General features: G+C 43.3%; 1 protein-coding gene across 1 annotated transcript in view; it reads right to left on the reverse strand.

Moving 5' to 3' along the window:
• PARP8 (poly(ADP-ribose) polymerase family member 8) overlaps positions 1 to 22,558 on the reverse strand; it is a 411,775-nt gene that overhangs the window by 127,496 nt on the left and 261,721 nt on the right. Inside the window, exons 5-6 of the mRNA XM_075326712.1 lie at positions 21,511 to 21,581; positions 13,255 to 13,332 (exon numbers count right to left, since the gene is read on the reverse strand). Of these exons, the coding sequence (XP_075182827.1) occupies positions 13,255 to 13,332; positions 21,511 to 21,581 (149 nt within the window). The remainder of the gene's footprint in view (positions 1 to 13,254; positions 13,333 to 21,510; positions 21,582 to 22,558) is intronic.

The following is a 22,558-nucleotide window of genomic DNA, read 5'->3' on the forward strand; positions in this document are numbered from 1 at the left end:
CACGTCAGATCGGACGACAACCCGATTAGCGTTTTGGTGCACCTAGCGCTACACCAACCACGTGGGCAGGAAACACGTCAGGCCAGGTGGTAACCAGGTAGCGTTGACCGGAAGACCGCCACGAAAGCGCCCTGTCGGCCACGTGTGTAGGACACGTCAGGCCTAGCGGTCCTCCGATTAGCGTTTCTGGCCAGCTCTCGCCTGGCCACGTGTGTGTAGGACACGTCAGGCCAGATGGGTACACCAGTAGCGTTGACCGGGAAGCCGAGGAGGATAAGGTTAACTCCACAGGGGTCCTGGGGTACGCTGTCCGTGCGCGTAGGGAGCACAACCGGACAGGTGGCGCAGCAGGTGCGTTGTCCGTGTGCATAGGGGGCACAATCGGACAGGTGGCGCAGCAGGTGCATTGTCCGTGTGCGTAGGAGGCACAATCGGACAGGTGGCGCAGCAGGTGCATTGTCCGTGTGCGTAGGGGGCACAATCGAACAGGAAGCACAGCAACCGCAGCCCAGTTAACGCCACTGGGCTGCTATAGCAAGACTGGAACGGCAGGAGGGAAGCACGGCGCCTGACCCTGATGTGCCGAGCCACGAATCTTGGCGTGACAGGCACCGTTCGCCTAACCCTACCTACCGCTTCCCAACATAGGCTTATGCCGCAATGAGGCTCTAACATGGAGGTGTGCTCTGACTGAGCAAAAGTGAAGACTGCGCACCTCCATGTTGTCTCCAGCCCCTTTTATAACCTGAGTCCGCCCCAAACCCAGGGTGGAACCAAGGTCCAATAGCAGAGTGCCATGTTATCAGTGACGTCACATGCGACCTATCCGGAACCGCCACGTCATTGATGACCTCATGGCAGCCACGCCCCAAACACTTCACCAGTCATCGTCTGACGACCAATACTGAGGTGCCAGATCATAGGGGCGGGCCTCTGCGAGCCAGTCCGGAGTTGCCACGTCATCAGGACATCTGACACCCTCTGCCCTATCAGGACCTGCCACCTCACGGACATGCTCAGTGAGGTCCTTACCGGACCAAGCCTCTGGTGAACTAAGTGGCTGAGCATGCCCAGTAGCCTGAGCAACAGGCTCAGAAAGCAGACTATCAGTTTGAGCATGCTCAGTAGGCACATCCCGGAACTTAGACACAGCACGAAGTCCAAGTACCTGTGCAAAGAGGCTGTTAGGGTTAATTGTGGGAGCATGCTCAGTAGCCTGAACTGAGGACTTAGTCTCAGACATAACACAATCAGGCTGAGCATGCTCACTAGGCAAAACACCGGGCTTAAACTCTGGCTGGGGTAAATCGGCGCACGCATGCGCACTAGCCGCCTCTCCACACTTAGACGTGGTGGAAGGAACAGCCAACTGGACGACCCGAGGCACGGCCAAGAACGGCAGCCGGCGCCTGGGCGCAACAGGGACCGCAGCAGGCTGCTTGCGGCTATGGCGGCGCCGGTTCGTAACACGCTTCTTCAGAACAAGACCATAGTCCATCGAGAAGCACTTCGAATGGATTCAGTTGAAAATGGTTTATTAGTCTAAGGGGCACTTTGCACACTACGACATTGCAGGTGCGATGTCGGTGGGGTCAAATCGAAAGTGACGTACATCCGGCGTCGCTGTCGATATCGTAGTGTGTAAATCCTTTATCATACGATTAACGAGCGCAAAAGCGTCGTAATCGTATCATCGGTGTAGCGTCGGTCATTTCCATGAATTAGGAAAGACCGATGTTACGATGTTGTTCCTCGTTCCTGCGGCAGCACACATCACTGTGTGTGAAGCCACAGGAGCGAGGAACATCTCCTACCTGCATCCCGGCCGGCTATGCGGAAGGAAGGAGGTGGGCGGGATGTTTACGTCCCGCTCAACTCCGCCACTCCGCTCCTGTTGGCCGCCTGCCGTGTGACGTCGCTATGACACCGCACAACCCGCCCCCTTAATAAGGAGGCGGTTCGCCAGCCAGAGCGACGTCGCAGGGCAGGTGAGTGCATGTGAAGCTGCCGTAGCGATAATGTTCGCTACGGCAGCTATCACCATGATATTGCAGCTGCGATAGGGGCGGGGACTATCGCACTCAACATCGCAGCATCGGCTTGCGATGTCGTAGTGTGCAAAGGGCCCCTAAGGGTTTCAAATCAATCCAAACCCTTCCTCAGAACAAAACCACTGTCTATAGAGAAGGACTCACAATGGATTCAGTTGAAAATGTTTTTTTAATTTATGCGTTTCAAGGAAATATTGCCCCTTCCTCAGACCAATACCATAGTCTGTTGAGAAGGGCTCTGAATGGATTCAATTTAAAATGGTTTATTAGTCTATGTATTTCAAGGCAATCAAACCCCTTCCTCAGGACAAAACCATATTCTATGTAAACAGATTACCTAATGCCACAGAGGAGACACTCTTTTGTACAATTTAACAGGTTAAAACCACTCCATGAGCATAAGAAACGCCAAGTACTGAGCCAAGAGGCATCTTGCCTTTTTGCGTTCGCTCACACCATGTTTTATCAGATAGCCCTTGGACCTATATTATGATATGGGGCAGTGCCGATCAGCTTTTTTTTCTCTTGCCAATTCGTCAGAAGAAAAATAAAATCGCTGCATGAGATGAGTGGCACAACAAATCAGAAGGCGGGCAGCTATTCACTTCTATGGGTGCGTGGAAATAATTGGACTGCGCTTTGACGTCATCCAAATGAAGTTCTATTTTTTCAAACTCATAGAATGCAGAAGATGGGGACATTTTTTTGTCTCCATCTTCTCCTCACAGTGTGTTTCTCATCCCAGAAAATCAGATCACACTAAGCGGACACTCTGATCAAACTTTGATCAGAGATTGATCCGAGTACCATTGATATAACTGGCCCAATTCTCTCACATGACAGAATGTATAGCCGTCTGACTAAAGCCTTGGGAATTACATCACCTGTCGGGAACAATGTATGTCACCATTAGGCTATGTGTCCACGGTAGAATGTACCTGCGGATTTTTCTGCATGAAAATCCACGACTTTCGCGGCAAATCCGCACGCGCGGATTTGCCGCGGGTTTACCGAGGATTTTGATGCGGATTTCTTTTTTTTTTTTCCCCCATTCTATACCCAAAATCCGCACCAAAATCCGCAACAAATAATTGACATGCTGCAGATTTTTCCGCATCAAAATCCGCGGCAAATCCGCAGCGGAAAAATCCGCAGCATGGACACAGCATTTCCAAAATGCCATTGAAATGGCTTGGAAGTGCCGCTGCTGCAGATTTTCGGGAAATCCGCGTGAAATCCGCGGCAAATCCGCGGCAAAATCCGCAGCGTGGGCACATAGCCTTAGAGTATGTTCACACACAGTTTTCTGCTGCGGATTTTGAAGCAAATGCATTTCGAAATCCACGTAAAAAAAAAACCTAAGTGCAATCTTTCAGGGCTGATGCTAGAAACATCCCCTAGCTTGCGATTATTTTTATACTCTATGATGTATCACTATGAAGGTTTATCATTGAAGTAAGGTATAGTTATTCTGTGTCTCTAAGGCTAGGGCCCCACTTTGCGTCGTCCTACTTGCAGTTCTAAACGCACGTTTTGGGCTTAATTGATTTGACCAAAGTTGCCTTTTTTAGAAATTTAGCGCTGAAAACGCATGCGTATTTACCGTGTTTTAGCTGCGTTTTCAGCGCTTTTTGAATGCTTTTTCACCTGCGTTTTGACAGATGCGTTTTGAACATCAAGACACTGCTAAATAAAGTTTAAACAGTCAAACAAAATGAAAAAAGAGAAAAAAAAAGGAACACATAGAATTTTAGAAATAATTAAGGAAATAGAAATATTTAATAAAATTATAGCGGTAATATACTATTTATTGGAAAAAAAACAATACATTATTATTTTTCTTAAATTTAATTGTCGGACTATGTGTGTGTGTGTGTGAAGGGACATATGAAATCATTATTTTAATGTCCTAAAAGCATGCGTTTTGCTAAAACACATGTTTTCTGCACATAAAAAGCAGGTAAAACGCAGGAATTTGAAGGTTTTTGCAACTTCTCATTGACTTCAATGTTAGCAAAACGCACCCAAAATGTCAAAAACAATTGACATGATGCTTCTTTGAACGCATGTTTTTTTTCCACAAAATATGCAAATTCGCAGATGCGTTTACAAACGCAAAGTGGGGTCGGTAAATTACAAATGCTATTGAAATGGCTGGAAAATGAAAACGCAAGCATTTTGGCATAAAAAAGGTGCTTCCCAAAACGCACCCAAAAAGCACCTGAAAAGCAGGTAAAATCGCAAACTGGGGCCCTAGCCTTAGTCATGTGACTCTCACCCCACGTCAGGGAGATCGATATTAGGGATAGGAACTTCCTGAAGTATACTAAAGCACCAGGGCAGCGTTATTTTATTTTTATTTCATCACTGGAGTGGTATTGATAATGTACGTTTCCTGCCCCTAGCAATATATTTACCTGCTTTTTCCGGCACAACTCCGCTTCCAACCTGCCATCTTGTGACCTCATCTTCTGACTGACCAAAAATCGGAGGTAACCGTCTCAAGCTCTCAATGCAAGTTTGAGAGCCTCGTTCTGGCTCTCATAGACTTACATTGAGAAGTCACATCAGGCTCACCCAGCAAACACTCGAGCGATCCAGAAGATCACAAACTTCAGAAGATTACCGGAGTGACACAGAGAACAGAAGATGACAGCGGTTGGTAAAAATATAAGGGTCAGGGAACTTACATTAGTGACATCACTCTAGTGGTGAAATAAAAGAAAACCTGCTGGAGTGGTATTAATAATATAAGGTCCCTGCCCCTAGCAATATACTTGTCAGCAACCGTCTTCTGCTCTTTTCGGCACTGCTCCAGTTCCCGTCTGCCATCTTGTGACCTCAGTTTCTGACTGACCGAAAATCAGAGGTAACTACCACAAGCTCTCATTGTAAGTCTATGAGAGCCTTGTTCTGGCTCGCATAGACTTACATTGAGAAATGACCTCAGCCTCACCCAGCAAACAGTGGAGCGATCCAGAAGATCACAAACTGCAGAAGACGACCAGAGAGACGCAGAGAACAGAAGACAGGCTTTGGTAAGTATGTTTTTAGGGTCAGGTAACTTTACATTAGTGACAACACTCCAGTGGTGAAATAAAAGAAAACCTGCTGGAGTGGTGCTTTGACCTTGATAAAGAAGGTAGAGTTCAAAACATGTTTCCAAGGAGATGTATGATGGCTATAGTTGGAGCGAATCCAATTGCACAACCTGATCCATCAGTCACAACAGTAATCTCTGACCGCTGGACAGGAACCAAGAGCACAGCTTCTTAACTGACGGTATCTTTTCATTAGCCGTCCTTGGATGTGAGCACCAATGTGGCCAATGGACCGAGTCCTGCAAATTGATCTAAACCAATTGTAATAATGGTATATTACCCCTTAGTGACTACTAATACATTTTTTTACTGACCTAAGATATAAGAGAATAGCTTCCCCTCCGCGGGTGAAAATACAGCAGCTGTCAGCTGTACACCATAGCTGACAACCTGCTTTGTTGGCATTAACCGCTTAGATGCTGCTGGCAATAGTGACTACAGCATCTAGATGGTTAACAGAGTGTAGGGGCTCCCTCTTTAACCCCATCAGCATCCTGAGATCATGATTGGGTAGTGTGAATGCTTTGTAAGGCACCTCACGGTCAAATAATGGCTTTAGAGTCTGCCGGCTACAGGGACCTGTTCAGAAGTTAGCAACATTTAGGTGGTAAAAATAACATTTTCCTGTCATGAATTCCTGAAAAGCACATGAAGGGTTAATAAACTGTCAGCAGTTTTGAAGATGTTGAGGGGCTCTGTTTTTCTGTTTTTCAATTTGAGGGGTTTTCCCACTATATAGGACCCCCCCAAAGTCATTTCAAAACTAAAAAAATCTCTAAAAAAAAATATATTTTCAAAATTTCCTTAAAAAAAAATGAGAAATCGCTGCTACATTTTTAAACCTTCTAACAACATAAAAGAACATTTTACAAATGGCGCTGATGTAAAGCAGACATGAGGTAAATGTTATTTATTTACTTTTATTTGTGCGGTGTGACTATTTGGACTAAAGGGTTAATCGATCAAAATATGAAATTTTGCAAAACTTTAGAAATTTTTTGTCAAATTTCTGATAATTTTATAAATAAAACGCAAAACATGTCAACTTAAATTTACCATTATCATAAAGTATAATGGGTCACGAAAAAGCAGTCTCAAAAATCACCGGGGCATGTTGAAGCATTCCAGCGTTACTGCCACATGAAGTGACAATGATCGGAGTTGAAAAAATTTGGCCCGGTCACTAAGGGGTTAAGTTGTTGCAATAAATTAAAAACAGAAAAAACAAAAAGCCAGCACTAAATGTGCACTTCAGCACTAAAAATTCCAAACTGTACTTATTATAAAAATTTTGAGATTTTTGGCAAAAAATTGCAATTTCTTGAGCTGCCTCGCCACGTCACGACAAATCTCATTTGGGGCAGTCCTACACTAAAATATTATTATAAAATGTGCCAAACGGCCTCACATATGAATAGTAGAACTGCTCTTAGCAGCACTCACCTGGTCTATTTCGGTCCGGTACCCATGACTGAGTCATGGCCGTATGGCACATTTAAATAAAAATATTTTAGTGTAGGACTGCCTCAAATGAGATTTGCCGTGACGTGGCGAGGCAGCTCAAGAAATTGCAATTTTTTGCCAAAAATCTCAAAATTTTTATAATAAGTACAGTTTGGAATTTTTAGTGCTGAAGTGCACATTTGGTGCTGCTTTTTGTTTTTTCTTCAATAAATTAAAAGTGTAGATTTTCAAGGTGCATCCAGAGGTGTAAGATTTATTTTCTGCTAAATACAACTATTATTACAACTAGTCATGCACCCGGGATAATGAGTTGTTGGACTGACACAACCTTTAACGTACAATATGTGTGTATCGGACGCTTATGGCATAGCCTGTCCACTTAATGCAACACTACAGTATTTTTTTTAATGCACCACTGTAGTGGTCCTTTAACTCTAAGTCCCCTGAGCCCTATACTCACCTTCCACTGCCTTCATCCTTTTCCAGCAGAGCTCCGGTCAGTTTGTGCTGAAACGTTACCTACCAGCAGCTGCAGTGTTTCATGGAGCATGCCGAGATCACTCTTCAATCCATCTCTATGGGAGCCTCGCTCTGGACTCGTTCTGGCCTCACTCTGGCCTCCTTTTGGCTTTGCTCTGGCTCTCATAGAGCTGCGTTGGGTGCCTGTGAGTTGCATCTAACTTCCAGCCAGTCTGGAGCTACAGGCGCAAGATGGCACCTCAGGACTGGTGTGGCGTGGGTAAAGTATGAAAACACCAAAAGGTGAGTATTAGACAATGTGGGGGGCTTACATTTAGGCTGGGGCCAAACGAGGTACTATTGCGATCCTCGCATGACACTCGGCTCACGCTGGCAGCAGGAGCCGAGTGTTATGCGAGTGTCACTGCAATTGAGGTCCGATCATGCGATCGGACCACAGCTGCGGAGGGGAGGGCCGGAGTTACAGAGGGGAGGGAGGGATTTATCTCCCTCTCTCCTCCGTTGCCGGCTATTGCCATTCTTGCCCTGCACTCGCGGTACACCAGTGTAATGCGAGTGCAGTGTGATTTTTCTCTCGCCCCATAGACTTGAATGGGTGCGAGAGAAACAAGGATTGCATTGCACCCACAGCATGTTGCAACTGATTTTTCGGTCCGATTAGGGCTGATAAAATAAATCGCTCATGGGTGCTGGCACAAAGGCTAATATTGGTCTAGTGGAATGCGTTGTTTTATCGCATTCCACATGCTCCGATTTTCATGCCGCGTGTCTTAGGCCTTAGAGCACCACTACAGTGCCGGAAAACAAACAAAAACTGTAATGGTGTGTTAAATGAAGGACACAAGTTTTAGAATTTATATTGCATAGGTCTGTCTTTATTTTTTAGATTGCTGTTGCTACATGAAATGACTCCAGACTCGCACACAAAACAGAGATGATCTGGCAACAATGTCACTATTTTCTCTCCGGAATTTCAAAAACATCCAACTCTGTTGTCCGTTGAATAGAACTTTTTCTATTTGGCATCAAGCTATAAAAGCAATGATTCACTTGCATGTTCCACACTTCAGTACCCTTGATCACTTCTATGAACCGCAGCTCAAAATGCGTACTTTGATTATTGATTTTACATACATTAGATCCAATAAATAGGTTTTATTCGTGGAATGAGTAAGTGCAGGATGTTGTTCAAATGATCAATTAATCACTGGAAGGGGATCATTTTTACCTATGCATTAGGAAGGGGTGACATTACTTGTGCATCTTGACATGAATGGGCTTGACTAGCGGATGAAGACGCTAGAGAAAGTGATGGCTAAAAGTCGGGACAGAAAACTGAATCTTTTCTCTGGATGAAACAAAGTAGAACTGCACCTACCGTAGGTGTTTATCTAATCCATAGTCCTGTTGGGGTATAAAGGCCCCGTTACATGCAACGAAATCGCTAACGAGGTGTCGTTGGGGTCACGGAATTCGTGACGCACATCCGTTCTCGTTAGCGACGTCGTTGCGTGTGGCACGTTCGAGCATCCGCTAACGATCAAAAATACTCACCTTATCGTTGACCGTTGACACGTCGTTCATTTCCAAATTATCGTTGCTGCTTCAGGACGCAGGTTGTTCGTCATTCCTGAGGCAGCACATCACTATGTGTGACACTCCAGGAACGATGAACAACAACGTACCTGCGTCCTCCGGCAACGAGGTGGGCGTGTCATTTATGCGGCTGGTCTCCGCCCCTCCACTTTCACTGGCGGGCTGCTGTGTGACGTCGCTGTGACGGCGCACGAACCTCTCCCTTAAAAAAAGAGGTTGTTCGCCGCCCACAGCGATGTCGCTAGGAAGGTAAGTAGTGTGACAGGTAACAGCGATATTGTGCACCACGGGCAGCGATTTTCCCGTGACGCACAAACGACGGGGGCGGGTGCTTTCACGAGCGACATCGCTAGCAATGTCACTGCGTGTAAAGCCCCCTTTAGACTTGTCGGGGGACTGTTTGAGAAACCTTGGACCTAATTTATCAATTGTAGATTTTTTTGTTAATTTTCTCTCTTTTTTTTGCTGTTGAACTTTTTGCTAAATTGTTCAAAAAGGCACCAGGTATATTCTTCTCTGAAATGTTGCAACGTTTCAGAGAAAATAAAGTTTATTGATCCAGCAGGGAACCATAGCGGAGACCAGACTACTCCAGCAGCAATCCTAAATGTTTTTCCCTAGCGGTGCTGCAGGTGATTGTACACATGAGAGACCTGTCAATCATTTGCGGCAGCGCTGGGAAGAGCCGGCCAGGAGCAGCGCCAGATCGGTAAATTTTATCTTCTCTGAAACAACGCAACATTTCAGAAAAAAATATAGTTGGCTTCAATTGTTCAGCTAATTACTGATTCAAGCTGCTCGTAGTTTCAGCATCATGCATCAGATGACAAGTTCTCTTTAAAAAGTTTTTACTTTTTTGTACTTTTAAAATGTTGTATAATCCTCTTAGTAAGCTTTAAATGTTGCATGTTAGTTGCCAATTGTAAGTAAGAAAAAAAATTGTACTCCGCTAGGGTGCTGAAGTACTATTGCGCAAAAATATTGCAAAATTTCAAAAATGCTTAAAAGATCGAATTAACCAAAAACATTTGAATAATAAAAATTACACGGAAGCAGTTCAGGAAAGCCAAAAAATGGCAAAGGCAGAAAAATGTTAGTAAAAAATGGCATAAAAACCATAATAAACCTCACAAAAAAATAAAATTTGTATTTAAAAGAGAAAAAAAAATCCAAATCTTATTCTTTCTTTATTATCTTGCACCCGTCAGTTTACAGCGCATATGTATACAAAGAAAAAAACAACAATTCTTTTACCAGACTGCAGCAGAGATCGGGGGATGTGCGCTCTTTGCAGAATAAACTGGTTATAAGACCTCATTAGTACAGTGTTTCCATGAAAATAAGACAGGGTCTTATATTATTTTTTTACTTTTAAACATGGGCTAGGGCTTATTTTCAGAAAATGTATGTTTTGTTGTCAATGAACAACAGTCCACATTTAATCTTGAACAAAAAATGTACAGTACATTTATTGAAATATAATCATTTCATTACACACACTGCACATACACATATAAATACACACACTGAACATGTCCTGGCTTGACTCAGGAGCTCAATACAGTGCCTTCTGGTTGTGTGGTCGGTTTCCCTTTCTATTGACTCAGCAGGTTTTGTCTTTGTCCAACTACTGATGGTTCTCTAGTAGAGTTGAGCGGACTGCAAATAATCCGGGTCCGGTGGATCCACAGCGGGTTGACAAAGAAGTCCGGATCCGATCCGGAATCCGTCCCCATATATGGAGAGAGAGACAGAGACAGAGACAGAGACAGAGACAGAGACAGAGACAGAGAGAGAGAGAGAGAGAGAGAGACAAAACAAAACCCGGATCCGGATCGTGCACCCGGAATCCCGCGTCCGGGTCGAACTCGGATCTGCAGCTCAAACCGTGCGGATCCGGATTTTGCCGATCCGGGTCCGCTCAACACTATTCTCTAGTCTTTCCTTTGCTTTTTATTTCTATTCAGGTGTGTTCACTTCCACATTTGTTTTGCCCTATCACATCTTGGGAGGGTCTATTATTCCTGCCATGCACATGCATTCCTTGCTGGCTATGTTTAGAGTCCCAACTCTTCAGTTAAGGATAATCTTGCTGATTAATATCATGCGTCTGGATTCAAAACCTTGAGTCTGTGCTCTGTGGTCGGCTTCTGTCTGCCGGACCACAGTAGGTTCACTTTTTCTTTACGTGTATAGTTTTGGTTATACATGGTTTGGTTTTATTAAGGTAATAGGTGTATTAATTTACTTGTTTGCCTGCCCAATCACCTTTTGGGTGTGGCTTTAAATAAGTTCCTCCAGCTGATATTTACTGCTGGTGATATTTTTTATTTTGAAGTCCAGCCATATTGCTGTTAGTTTTTGCCAGTCAGTGGCTACCAGCAAGGATATTTATCATTGCTGTTTTTGTTCTCTACTCTGCACCTTCCTTATGTTTGTTGTCAGTAAGTAGGCAGCATATTCTTTAGAAGTATTCACCTTCACTGTAATTTTGTATTTTGCAGTTTGTCTTAATCACTCTGGGATCACTTTCTACTCCTCCTGTAGGTAATTTGCACTCTGCGCTGCCCTCTGGTTCCTTAGTAGAAATGTGAAGCGCTTATTGGCCGATTACATCGAGCGAGAGCATAGGCCCTAGTTGCTATCATTTAGTCTATAGTCACAGTCAGGCAGGGACAAATTATTATCCGATTGCACCGATGGAGAGCATAGGCCCTAGTTGCTATCATTTAGTCTATGGTCACAGTCAGGCAGGGACAAATCAGGGTCAGAATTGGGGTTTCTTCTAGTCTAACTAGAGACCTGGTGATTACAGGTGTTACATCTCTCTTGGTTTGTTCATCTCTGTGTGAGTTGTAGGGCTCAGTCATAACACATATCAGTCTTTCTCCTCTTCAGTTCCTCTAGATTCCTGCAGTTAAAGGACCTTTGGTAACATCATGATCACATCTCAGAATACAAATATTGAGGACCATTAAGAAAGTGGATGGACTGGGCAATTGCTTAGTTACCTCCCACCTCACCTTTAATGCAAGACCTGACTCTAAGTAGGTCCTATACTTCAAGTTTTCTCCAAAAATCCTGTAAAATCATGCTAGGGCTTATTTTGCAAGGTAGGTCATATTTTCAGGGAAACATGGTATTAGTGTCAAACAATATATAGTTCACTTCTTTGTTAACAGTTACAGTCTAACAGATGTCCTTACACATTCTACCCATGAAACACAACTTAATATAGAATAATTGAAAACTTTACAGACTCCCAGTGAGAAAGTTTGGTCAAAGATTCATTGGTGGTTCAATGATGGAAGCACAGCCCAAAGTTTTTCTCTTTTTTTTGACACCAGAGTAGCAAATATAATCTTATTTCCCATCATGGGTGCATACAAATGGGTTGTTTCTTACCTTTCTTGTTAATTACCCGATGTGTACTCCGGCTACGTGTTCAGAGAGCAGGGAGCCGGCACTGGCAGTGTGAGAGCGGCGGACGCTGGTAACGAAGGTAAATATCGGGTAACCAAGGTAAGGGCTTCTTGGTTACCCGATGTTTACTGTGGTTACCAGCGTCCGCAGAAGCCGGCTCCTGCTGCCTGCACATTCAGTTGTTGCTCTGTCGCTGTCATACACAGCGATGTGTGCTTCACAGCAGGACAGCAACAACTAAAAAATGGCCCAGGACATTCAGCAACAACCAGCGACCTCACAGCAGGGGCCAGGTTGTTGCTGGATGTCACACACAGCAACATCACTAGCAAGTTGTGCATCAGCAGCGATGTTGCTAGTGATGTTGCTTAGTGTGACGGTACCTTAATGCAACTAAGACATGGAATAATTTATTTTGGATCTGAATTGGTGATAAGCGCGGCGTGACACTCAGTTTCCTTCAAATATCTACTCTGACTACTTCGGGGCTGCAGCTACTTCACCTTGCTACCACATGAATATAGGAGTTGTGACAACCCCTATAGGTGAGTTCACCTTACTAATTAATAACTTGTTTTTTATCTGGTAAGACCCTATGTGCTTTTTGTTCCACAGTCCCTGACTTTCCTGGCCCAGGACATTCAGCAACAACCAACAACCTCACAGCAGGGGCCAGGTTGTTGCTGGATGTCACACACAGCAACATCGCTAGCAACATCGCTGCTACGTCACAAAAGTTGTTCCTTAGCAGCGATGTTGCTAGCGATGTTGCTTAGTGTGACATGGCCTTTAGATTGACATATCCTGAGCAACATCAAATTTCCAGCTTTGAAAAAATTAACTTTTTCCTATTGTCTCTTGGGAGACACTATTTGTGGCCATTCAGTGGTTGTAGTATGCATTGCTGCCTGCTGAGGATTTTGCTGGGTTGTCACGATAAGGTATCAAATTTATATTGTGTAAATTGGTGCCTTTAACAAAACGTGTGGAAAGATAAAAGTAGACACAACTGTACAAGTATGAACCTGCATCTGTGCAGATAGCAGGAAAAACCTCCGCCCAACTTGCCATCATTGAGCCACCAACGACCACCCAAGAGAAGGAGCAATGTGCTCATGTGCAGATCATAAAAGCTTCACCTGCCCTCCATAGTAAAACTCTTCAGAATCATTATCTCCTTCAGAATCTTCTTCCACTGCACTACCGTGTCGTGATTCCTAAAATAAAAAAAAGAAAAGGCTGTAAGATACAGTAATACACACACACACAGACACACGCGCACACACACACACACACACACATATATACAGTATATGACTCTTTATGGAAAAGACAAAATTTTCTGGGTGACCCCAAAAACTTTTGAACTGTAGGGTGTGCATGTGTATATATATATATATATATATATATATATATATATATATATATATATATATATATATATATACATATTTTATATATATATATATATATATATATATATATATATATATATATATATATATATATACACAGTATAGTTATTTTGGTTTTTCCAAGATGCAGAGCTGACACTTTTACTTATTAGCTGCAGTGGGAGATGAGTGCAGAGTCTTCCTATAGAGGACTGGTGGGCTAGTCCCACCATTGGTCCACTGGTTTACTATACTGTAGAAACCAGTAGAAAGCAGGGAGAAAGATGCCAGTCAGTAGCTGGAGTACAGTAAGCCAAATTATACTTCAACCTCTTCACGAGCAAGGATGTATGTATATGTCCTTGACCATGTCTGTCTCTTTTAATGAGGGCACACACGGCGAGCCCACCTTATTCCCGCACATTGGCTCATCAGACATGTGCAGCTAACAGACGTGGGTAAAGCTCTGATCCAGCTGCTGTTAACCCCTTAGATTGCGCTGTGAAACGCTGACAATACGATCTAACTTGCTCTAGAGGGAATCATGCTCTTCCTCACTGCCATCGGCACTCCCGTGACGTGAACATGGGTGTCTCAATGGGTTGCCATGATACCGTGGGGTCAGATGATTACCCGTCGCTGTCATGACGTGCTTCCTGTGAATGTCGGCAGAGTGTCGGATAGTGCAGGCATAAAGTCCTCTAAGGGGAGAAGTAAAATCAATAAAATATGTTAAAGTTTAAAAAAATTATCGCCCTTCAAAGAAGGGGAGGAAAAAACAAAAATGAAAAACGGAAAATCGCCTGGGGTGAAGGAGTTAATAATTGCAATTTTTTTTTTATTACACCAGAAGTCTGTACATTCTTCTCTCAGTTTGCAGGCATGCGCCCCAAGTCTGACTACACCGGAGTCCCAGTCCCCTAGGTCTTGATCCCGTCACTAGGAAAGCCACTGACTGAATAAAAAAAGTAATCCCCCTTTAATCCTGGTAAAAACAATGAAAGGGTTAAACGGACAGGATTAGAGGCTCCTCCGATCCTCGATGTTAGGGTATGGTTCCACTTGTACACAGCTTCCAATCTGAGAGCATCAGAAGCGATATGCTAATGACCTTCTGCTGCATGCGTCAGCTGAGAGTCATGTGACTGAAATCGCATCACAGGTGTGGAGAAGAGGGAGGGAGCACTTTCTCCCCATCTCCTCCACTGCCTGTCTCTGCGTATATCGCACTGCAGCCGGATGACATGCTAGTGCAGTGCCATGTTTCACACGCTCCCTTAGACTTGTATTGGGGGTGTGAGCCGAGACTCGCTGTCAAACGCAGAATGCTGCGATTCATTCCACATGAGCTATGGCATTAGAAATCAGTCACAGATGGACACTGCCCCATAGTTTTGCATTAGAGTGAGAGCAATCTGATGTTTTATCCGATTGCACTCGCCTGTGCAAAATGCAAGTGGAATCGTACCCATATAGAAATACATGCAGCAGATCCGCTCTTGTCAGGAGAGTGTGCAGCCATGTCAGGTGGCGCGATGCGAGACGCAAGCGATACACATGTGAGTGTGACTCAGCTAAAAGTCAGGCAACCAAGAACATACTCCCATGCATCACATTTATAGTATAGTGATAAAACATTACTTACAGCAAAGATGGGCTGCAGTGTGTATATCGCCCAGGCCAAAAACTAGTACTCTACCAGGATACAGCTAAACCCCCACTAAGTGGAGGCATCACTTCTATCTATCTATCTATCTGTGTATCATGCAGGGACAGAAACTCTATAATGCAAGGCCCAACAGAAAGGGGCCTGGCTGTATCCTGGACAAAAAAATGAGGTTTTAGTTGGTATTATGGCCATAAAAACGGAAGCCTACAACCCTCGTCACGGGAACCTCATGCTTGTAGGTCCCTACACTAAATAAAAAAATAGCAACAAAAAGAGGAACAAATATTCTCCAAAAATTAAGTATTACTTACAGCAAAGATGGGCTGCAGTGTGTACATTGCCCAGGCCAAAAACTATTACTCTAGCAGGATACAGCTAAACCCCCAGGAGGTTTTGGAGCATATTTGTTGCTCTTTTTGTACCAAATAAAACCTCATTTTTTTGTACAGGATACAGCCAGGCCCCTTTCTGGTGGGCCTTGCATTGTAGAGTGTCTGTCCGTGCATGATACACAGTGTGGTACGGCTTGGCAGCCCGCCTGATCTAATAGTATGGGCATCACCTAATAGGCTGCGGGCTTGTGACTGTTCATCTGCATGTGTGAACAGCGTTCTATGCAAGTCATCAGTGTGCAGTTTTATCATCCAGCAATCGCCCCCTTTATTCCATGGAGGTGTGTGTGTGATTTGCTCCTCCTGCACCTGTGATGCCTCCACTTAGTGGGGGTTTAGCTGTATCCTGGTAGAGTATTAGTTTTTGGCCTTGTCGATGTACACACTGCAGCCCATCTTTGCTGTAAGTAATCCTTAATTTTTGGAGGATATTTATTCCTCTTTTTGTTGCTATTTTTATATATAGTGATAAAACACATCACTCTAGAATTCTTAAGACTCTTTGACGGCTTCTGTAAAAAGCTATATTGGTGGTTGTACAGGCATTCAAAACATCCATAAATTAAACTGAATGAGACAAATTAACACATCTAATATCTCTTTATAGTGATGAGAATATTACCACTAGAGGGAGCCCATGAGCTTAGTGTGTACAGTGAGCCTCTAGCTTCTGGGCTCCCCATGGTGGTGACTGTGTAAAGGTTATATAAAAGTTATTTAAAGAAATCATTTCTTCCTTCAGGGTAAGTTAAAGGGCTATAGAAACTGACTGATACAAAGGTGCAAAAAACAATTATAATCTGTCAAATGGCAAAAAATACAATAAAGAAATCCTTCTCGAAGTCAATCTTTATCAGTGACATAATGGGACTTGTAACCAATGATGGAGAGGTCCAGTCTGAGAAATTAGAGTAGTCATTCATCTGCACCAACTCATTTACTATGCAGCCTTCACCTTGTGCACGAAGATTTCAATTTCACTCAAATAAAATATTAAAATAAATGAAGTCGTGACCTTCCCAAGCATGAAGCAAATGGCTTAACTCCCAGTTACACCGATATTTCAAGTCCAAACGCCATTATTTCTGAGCAAAAGACCTGGAATGCAAGGCTACTGGACTTTACTAACCAACAGTATATTCACTCAATGGTGATAGACGAAGGGTTAATCATTCATATAGAAAAATGTTAATACAACATGCAAGCAGCATATAAGCAAACACATATGTGATTCCTAGGAATCTCTAACAAATTGGTAACACTGATCCCACATTTTTTCGCACAGTCCGGTATCATTTCCAGATTGGCAGCCGTGAGCCGACATTCATAGGAGGTCGTGATTTGTGCTATACAGAATAGTGCAGACGATCACAGCTCCAAATCCCCTAAGAGGACTAGTAAAAACCGTAAAAAGTTTTTTTTAAAAAGGTTTTTCGATATATGAATAATAAAAACAAATTCAAATCACTGACAATAAATCAATTTAAAAAAAAAATACACGTTTGGTATCGCCGCTTTCAGAAATGTTCGATCTATCAAAATATAAAAAAGAGATTAATCATATTGGTAAACGGCATAACAAAGAAAAAAAAAATTAAAAACACCAGGATTTTGTTTTTTTTCACCACAACATTGCAAAAAATAAAATAGGATACGTTATGATAAAAAAAATATTATATCATATTATATTATATATATATATATATATACACATACATATACACATACATATACACAGTATATATATATATATATATATATATATATATATAGTATATGTGTGTATTATGTATATATATATATATATATATATATATATATATATATATATATATATATATATATATATACAAACAGATATACAGTATATATAGTGTATATACAAACAGATATACAGTATATATAGTGTATATATATACCCAAACATGGTATTAGTAAAAACATCAGCCAAGGCATAAAAAATAATCAATCACTTCACCCAGATCCCAAAAAATAAAAATGTTTCAGTTTTAGAAGAAGTGAAAAAGTTTTTTTTTAAGAAACGACTGAATTTTTTTCACCAGATAAACAAAGAAAACCTATACATATTTCAATATCTACACATTCATACTGACCTGGAAAATCATACTGCCAGGTCAGTTTTACCATATAGTGAACATTGTAAATAAAAAACTCTAAAAACAATTATAGAATCGCACTTTTTTTTTTTGCAATTTCACCGCACTTGGAAGTTTATTCTCGTTTTCCAGTACACTACATGGTAAAATAAATGCTGTAATTCAAAAGAACAACTTGTCCCAGAAAAAGACAAGTCCTCAATCGGCTATATTGACAGAAAAATAAAGTTATGGTTCTTGGAAGAAAGAGAGGAAAAAAAACAAAAGCAGAAAATGGCCATGGCATGAAGGGGTTAATAGTGGACTTTTGTCCTTTGGGGTCAGAATTAATTTTGCAGTATTTTTCCATCACCATTTATGATTTCCTGTGTAGTGTTCAAAAAATATATAGATATTTTGAAGCTGAAGGTGGGTTCCTTGAAAAATGTAGGGCAATCCTGCTGAAGAGCATCTCCACAGCATGAAGCTGCCACCATGTTTGACAAAGGGGATGGTGTTTTCAGATTGATATGCAGTGTTAGTTTTCCATCACACATAGCATTTTGCATTTAGCCCAAAACGTTTTATTTTGGTCATATCTGACCAGAGCACCTTCTTCCTCATGCCATGTAGGGGACACAGCGAGCATGAGTGAAGAAGGTGCTATTGGCTTTACTTTTGGATTGGGAAAAGAAGTGCGATTTTTTTTTTTTTTTTTTTTTTTATATAGATTTATTTTTACTCTTTTTTTTATTATTACTTTTTATGTTTTGGTTTTTTTTACTTCCTATGAGACTTGAACCTGCTATTCTTTGATCTACCGCAGCTTGTAGCAAAAACTTGAATGAATCCACAAAGGCTGTGCTTCATAGGAGCATCGACTTGATGCTACTGGGGGCCTTCAGTATGCCCCCAGCTGCCAATACAATTAAAATGCAGGTGGATTGGGGGGATGAGTTCTGGAATGATGGGACATGCAATTTCACCACCTAAAAGCTGTAGTCAGAGATCCCTGACAGCAATATATAAATTGCTAACCAACAGAGAACGGAGCTAGATCCAGTCACTGCTGTTAGCTTACAGTGCAGGCTGTATAACACAGCCACCACCTGCTGTGTATGGAGCATCACATGTCGGAAAGAGGTTAAAATTGGACCCTTGCATGATAGTCGTTGAATGATGAACAGTTGAATCAGCTTGTCTCCATATTCAAAGCCACATGGGGGAGCATGGAAGGACGATCCCTTTAAATAGTTTGCAGTGTAGAGTTGAGGTAGACCTCGAGGGATATCTCTGACTTGTGCTACTGTATTGCATATGATATCTATATCCCATGTCAAAAAATGTTTGTACAAACTCTCAGTAAGGAATAGTAGAGCAGACTGTTCTATTCCATAAAGCTGAAAAACATATACTAACACACATCATCCTGATGAAGGCCAAAGGACAATTTTCTGGCCTTTATCAGATGGATATCCTACAGATACAAAAAAGATGAGGAGCTTTCGAAATGAACACAGCCAGCACAGTGCAGATTCAGGGAAACACGTCATTGGAATCAGCTGATCTTTAAAATCTGCTTCCACCACACTTTGCACATCATTCATTTTACACATCTGTTGTACGTTCAATCTGTAATTCCACTTGCTTTATTTAAAGGGAACCTGTCATGTCAAGGGAGGGGGGGGGCTTATATTAAACCATCCCCAATGTGTTTTAAATGAAGCAATGTGCATCACTAACCTGTTTTTTTTTTTTTTTTTTTTAAAGCTCTATGTATTTATCTTAAAAAGACATATGCCTTAGTGAATGCAGTAAATGCCTTAGGTTTCAGTCATGCGGTGGAGCTTTTTCACTCAAGTTCAGGTATGATTCTATTTTTAAGTTAGTCACATCCAGGGCCGGCATTAGCACCCGGCACACATGGTCAAATTCCGGGACCCCTGGACAGCTTGGGGGGCCCACTCGCCGTCTTCAGTCCTGCGAGCCCCGGGCTCAGTTCCGGCGAGTGCAGTGCTTGGCCTGGCAACTGCATTATCCTGGGTGCTGGATAGTGCGGTTGTCGGCCCTTTAATTCACACTGGCCCTCCTCCTGCATTGACACTCATCGGTGGGCGGAGCTACCACGCTATGTGCTCCAGTCCCACAGATGAAGAGGAGCCACAGCGCAGCTCCAGCTAGCTCTCCAGCCAGAACACTGAGCACAGCGTATGGCCCCCACCACCTGAACTGTATGTTCCATCCCTCCTACCCCCGATCTCTATGGGGCCCACCTCCACCTGAGCTGTTTGTTGCACCCCCCCGATCTGTATGGGGCCCCCCTCCACCTGAGCTGTATGTTCCACCCCCCCATCTGTATGGGGCCCCCCTCCACCTGAGCTGTATGTTCCACCCTCCCAATCTGTGTGGGGCCCCCCTCCAAATGTGCTGTATGTTACTCCCACCTGATCTGTATGTGGGCCCCCTCCACCTGAACTGTATGCTCCACTCCACCATCCCCTCCGATCTGTATGGGGGCCCCCTCCAGCTGAACTGTATGTTCCACCCCCTCGATCTTTATGGGGCCCCCCTCCACCTGAGCTGTATGTTCCACCCCCCAATCTGTATAGGGCCGCCCCCTTTATCTGAACTGTCTGTTCCTCCCCCCTGATCTCTATGGGACCCCACTCCTGAGCTATATGGGCCCTCTCAGAGCAGTAGGTGCCCCCCCTTGAGTTGCATGGTACCCCTGAGCCGCATGTACTGCCACCTCAAAGCCGTATGCGCTGCCCCCCAGAGCCTTATGTTCTGATCTGAGAGTCATATGTGCTGCCACCCTAGAGCCATATGTGTAGCCCCACAGAGTCGTATGTGCTGCCACCTCAGAGACGTGTATGTGCTGCCCCCAGAGCTGTATATGCTGCCACCCCAGAAACGTGTATGTGCTGCCCCCAGAGCTGTATGTGCGGCCCTACAGAGCCGTAGGTGCTGCCACCCAGAGACTGCTTTTTACCAGAGCAGTGATGTGTTGGTCGCGAACGATCCGATACAAAGATCCGGCTACCTGCTGTGAACGACAGGAGCCGGATCACCAATGAGAGCCACTAAAATCTCTAAACGGCTCTTTTCACCGCTGAAACCCCACCCACCCGCAGCTAAACTCCGCCTACTCAACAATTTAACTGGTCACTTGTAAGTGGGCGGGGTTTAGCCGCGGTTGGGCTGGGTTTTGGCGGCGTTTCTATAATCTTAAATATGTGTTCACCTGGGGTATATTATTTAATAAGGAGCCGAGAACGATCTGAAAGATCTGGCTCTTTTTGGTGAACGGAGCCATGGGAACCGGATCACCAACAAGAGCCGGACTGCCCATCACTATACCACAGGTACTTCAGTATCACTTCTCGGCTGAACTCCGCCCATTACAGTCACATGATCATGACATCAGCACAGGTCCAGGCTCAGTATTGGAGAAGTGGTGGTGAAGGACCTGTGCTGGTGTCACGATCATGTGACCATAATGAGCGGAGCAAAGCAGAGAAGTGCTGGTGAAGGACCTGTCGTCTAATCAATTACATTGCTGGGGGCGTGATTAAGTTAAAAAAAGAATCCTGCCTGAACTTGAGTATGCATTTACTGCATACACCAAAGCAAATAACGTTTTTTAAGAGCAAAATATGGATATTTGTTTTTTAAACAATATTAGTGATGCACGTTGCATCATTTAAAACACTTTGGGGGCAGTTTAATATCAAAAAATGACAAGACAGGTTCCCTTTAAGACTCAGACAAACAAACAGCCCAGCCTCAAAACGCCTTTACAAAACTGCATCCATTTCCATAGAAGAGCGCTCCAGTACGTTACCTCTCCATTTTCTTTCTGTAATTTAGACTTTATGGATAAACAGCTGGTAATGTCATTGGATTTCCTCAGCTCTGCAAGAGAAAATAAGAATGTTTTAGCACAGCAGGTGCAGCCATACTCCAGCATATTGCCGGGTACTATTCATCATTGGAAACAATCGTGGCGCACTGACAACAGAGGACACTAAAATGTGGAGTCCAAACACGACTACATACTGGCATCTGGAATAAAAGAACGCCAACGTGCCCGTATTTTAGGCTCCGATGCACTGACATTTCAGGTCTCATGACAAAAACACATGGACGATGCAAAAACAAGAAAATTGATCAAGAAAGTTGATCTAGGTTTATTTACTACTAGCTGTAGTACCCAGCATTGCCCGGGATAGTAACTATCTGTCTGTCTTTCTCTGTGTCTATCTGTCTCTCCATCTCGTTCTGTGTCTGTCTGTCTCTCTCCCTGTCTCTCTCTGTCTGTCTCTGTCTTTCTGTCTCCCTCCCTGTCTGCCTCTCTCTCTCTTTGTCTGCCTTTCTCTCTGTCTCTCTCTATCTGGCTCTCCAGTGAAATCATATTACTTCACATATAAGCTTGTTATACTAAGAATGTCTTTCGTTGCCTATAGCAACTAATCAGAGCTCCTATTAATGACTTGTAGTAAAATAGAAGCAAAGCTGTGAGTGTGTCGCTTTCCCTGTGTGTCTCTTTCTGTGTGTGTCTCTCTGTATGCGTCTCTTTCTGTGTGTCTCTCTCTTTCTGTGTCTATGTGTGTCCCTTTCGGTGTGTGTGTCTCTTTCTATGTGTGGGTCTCTCTGTATGTGTCTCTTTATGTGTGTCTCTCTTTCTGTGTGTATGTCTCTTTTTGTGTGTCTCTTTTTCTGTCCATAATAGGTGTCCATAATAACAGATCTGTTCCCAGCTCCATTGACTTTAATGTATGCAGGTTTTTAGGTGAATAACTGCAAAGGGTTAAATTTTCCCCTCAAAACATAGTCTATGACGTTCCCTGAGTCACATGAGGTAGCTGTGCAAAATTTCGTGATTGTAAATG

The sequence above is a fragment of the Anomaloglossus baeobatrachus genome, chromosome 1 (assembly GCF_048569485.1).
Source record: "Anomaloglossus baeobatrachus isolate aAnoBae1 chromosome 1, aAnoBae1.hap1, whole genome shotgun sequence".
In the NCBI taxonomy this organism is placed as follows: Eukaryota; Metazoa; Chordata; class Amphibia; order Anura; family Aromobatidae; genus Anomaloglossus; species Anomaloglossus baeobatrachus.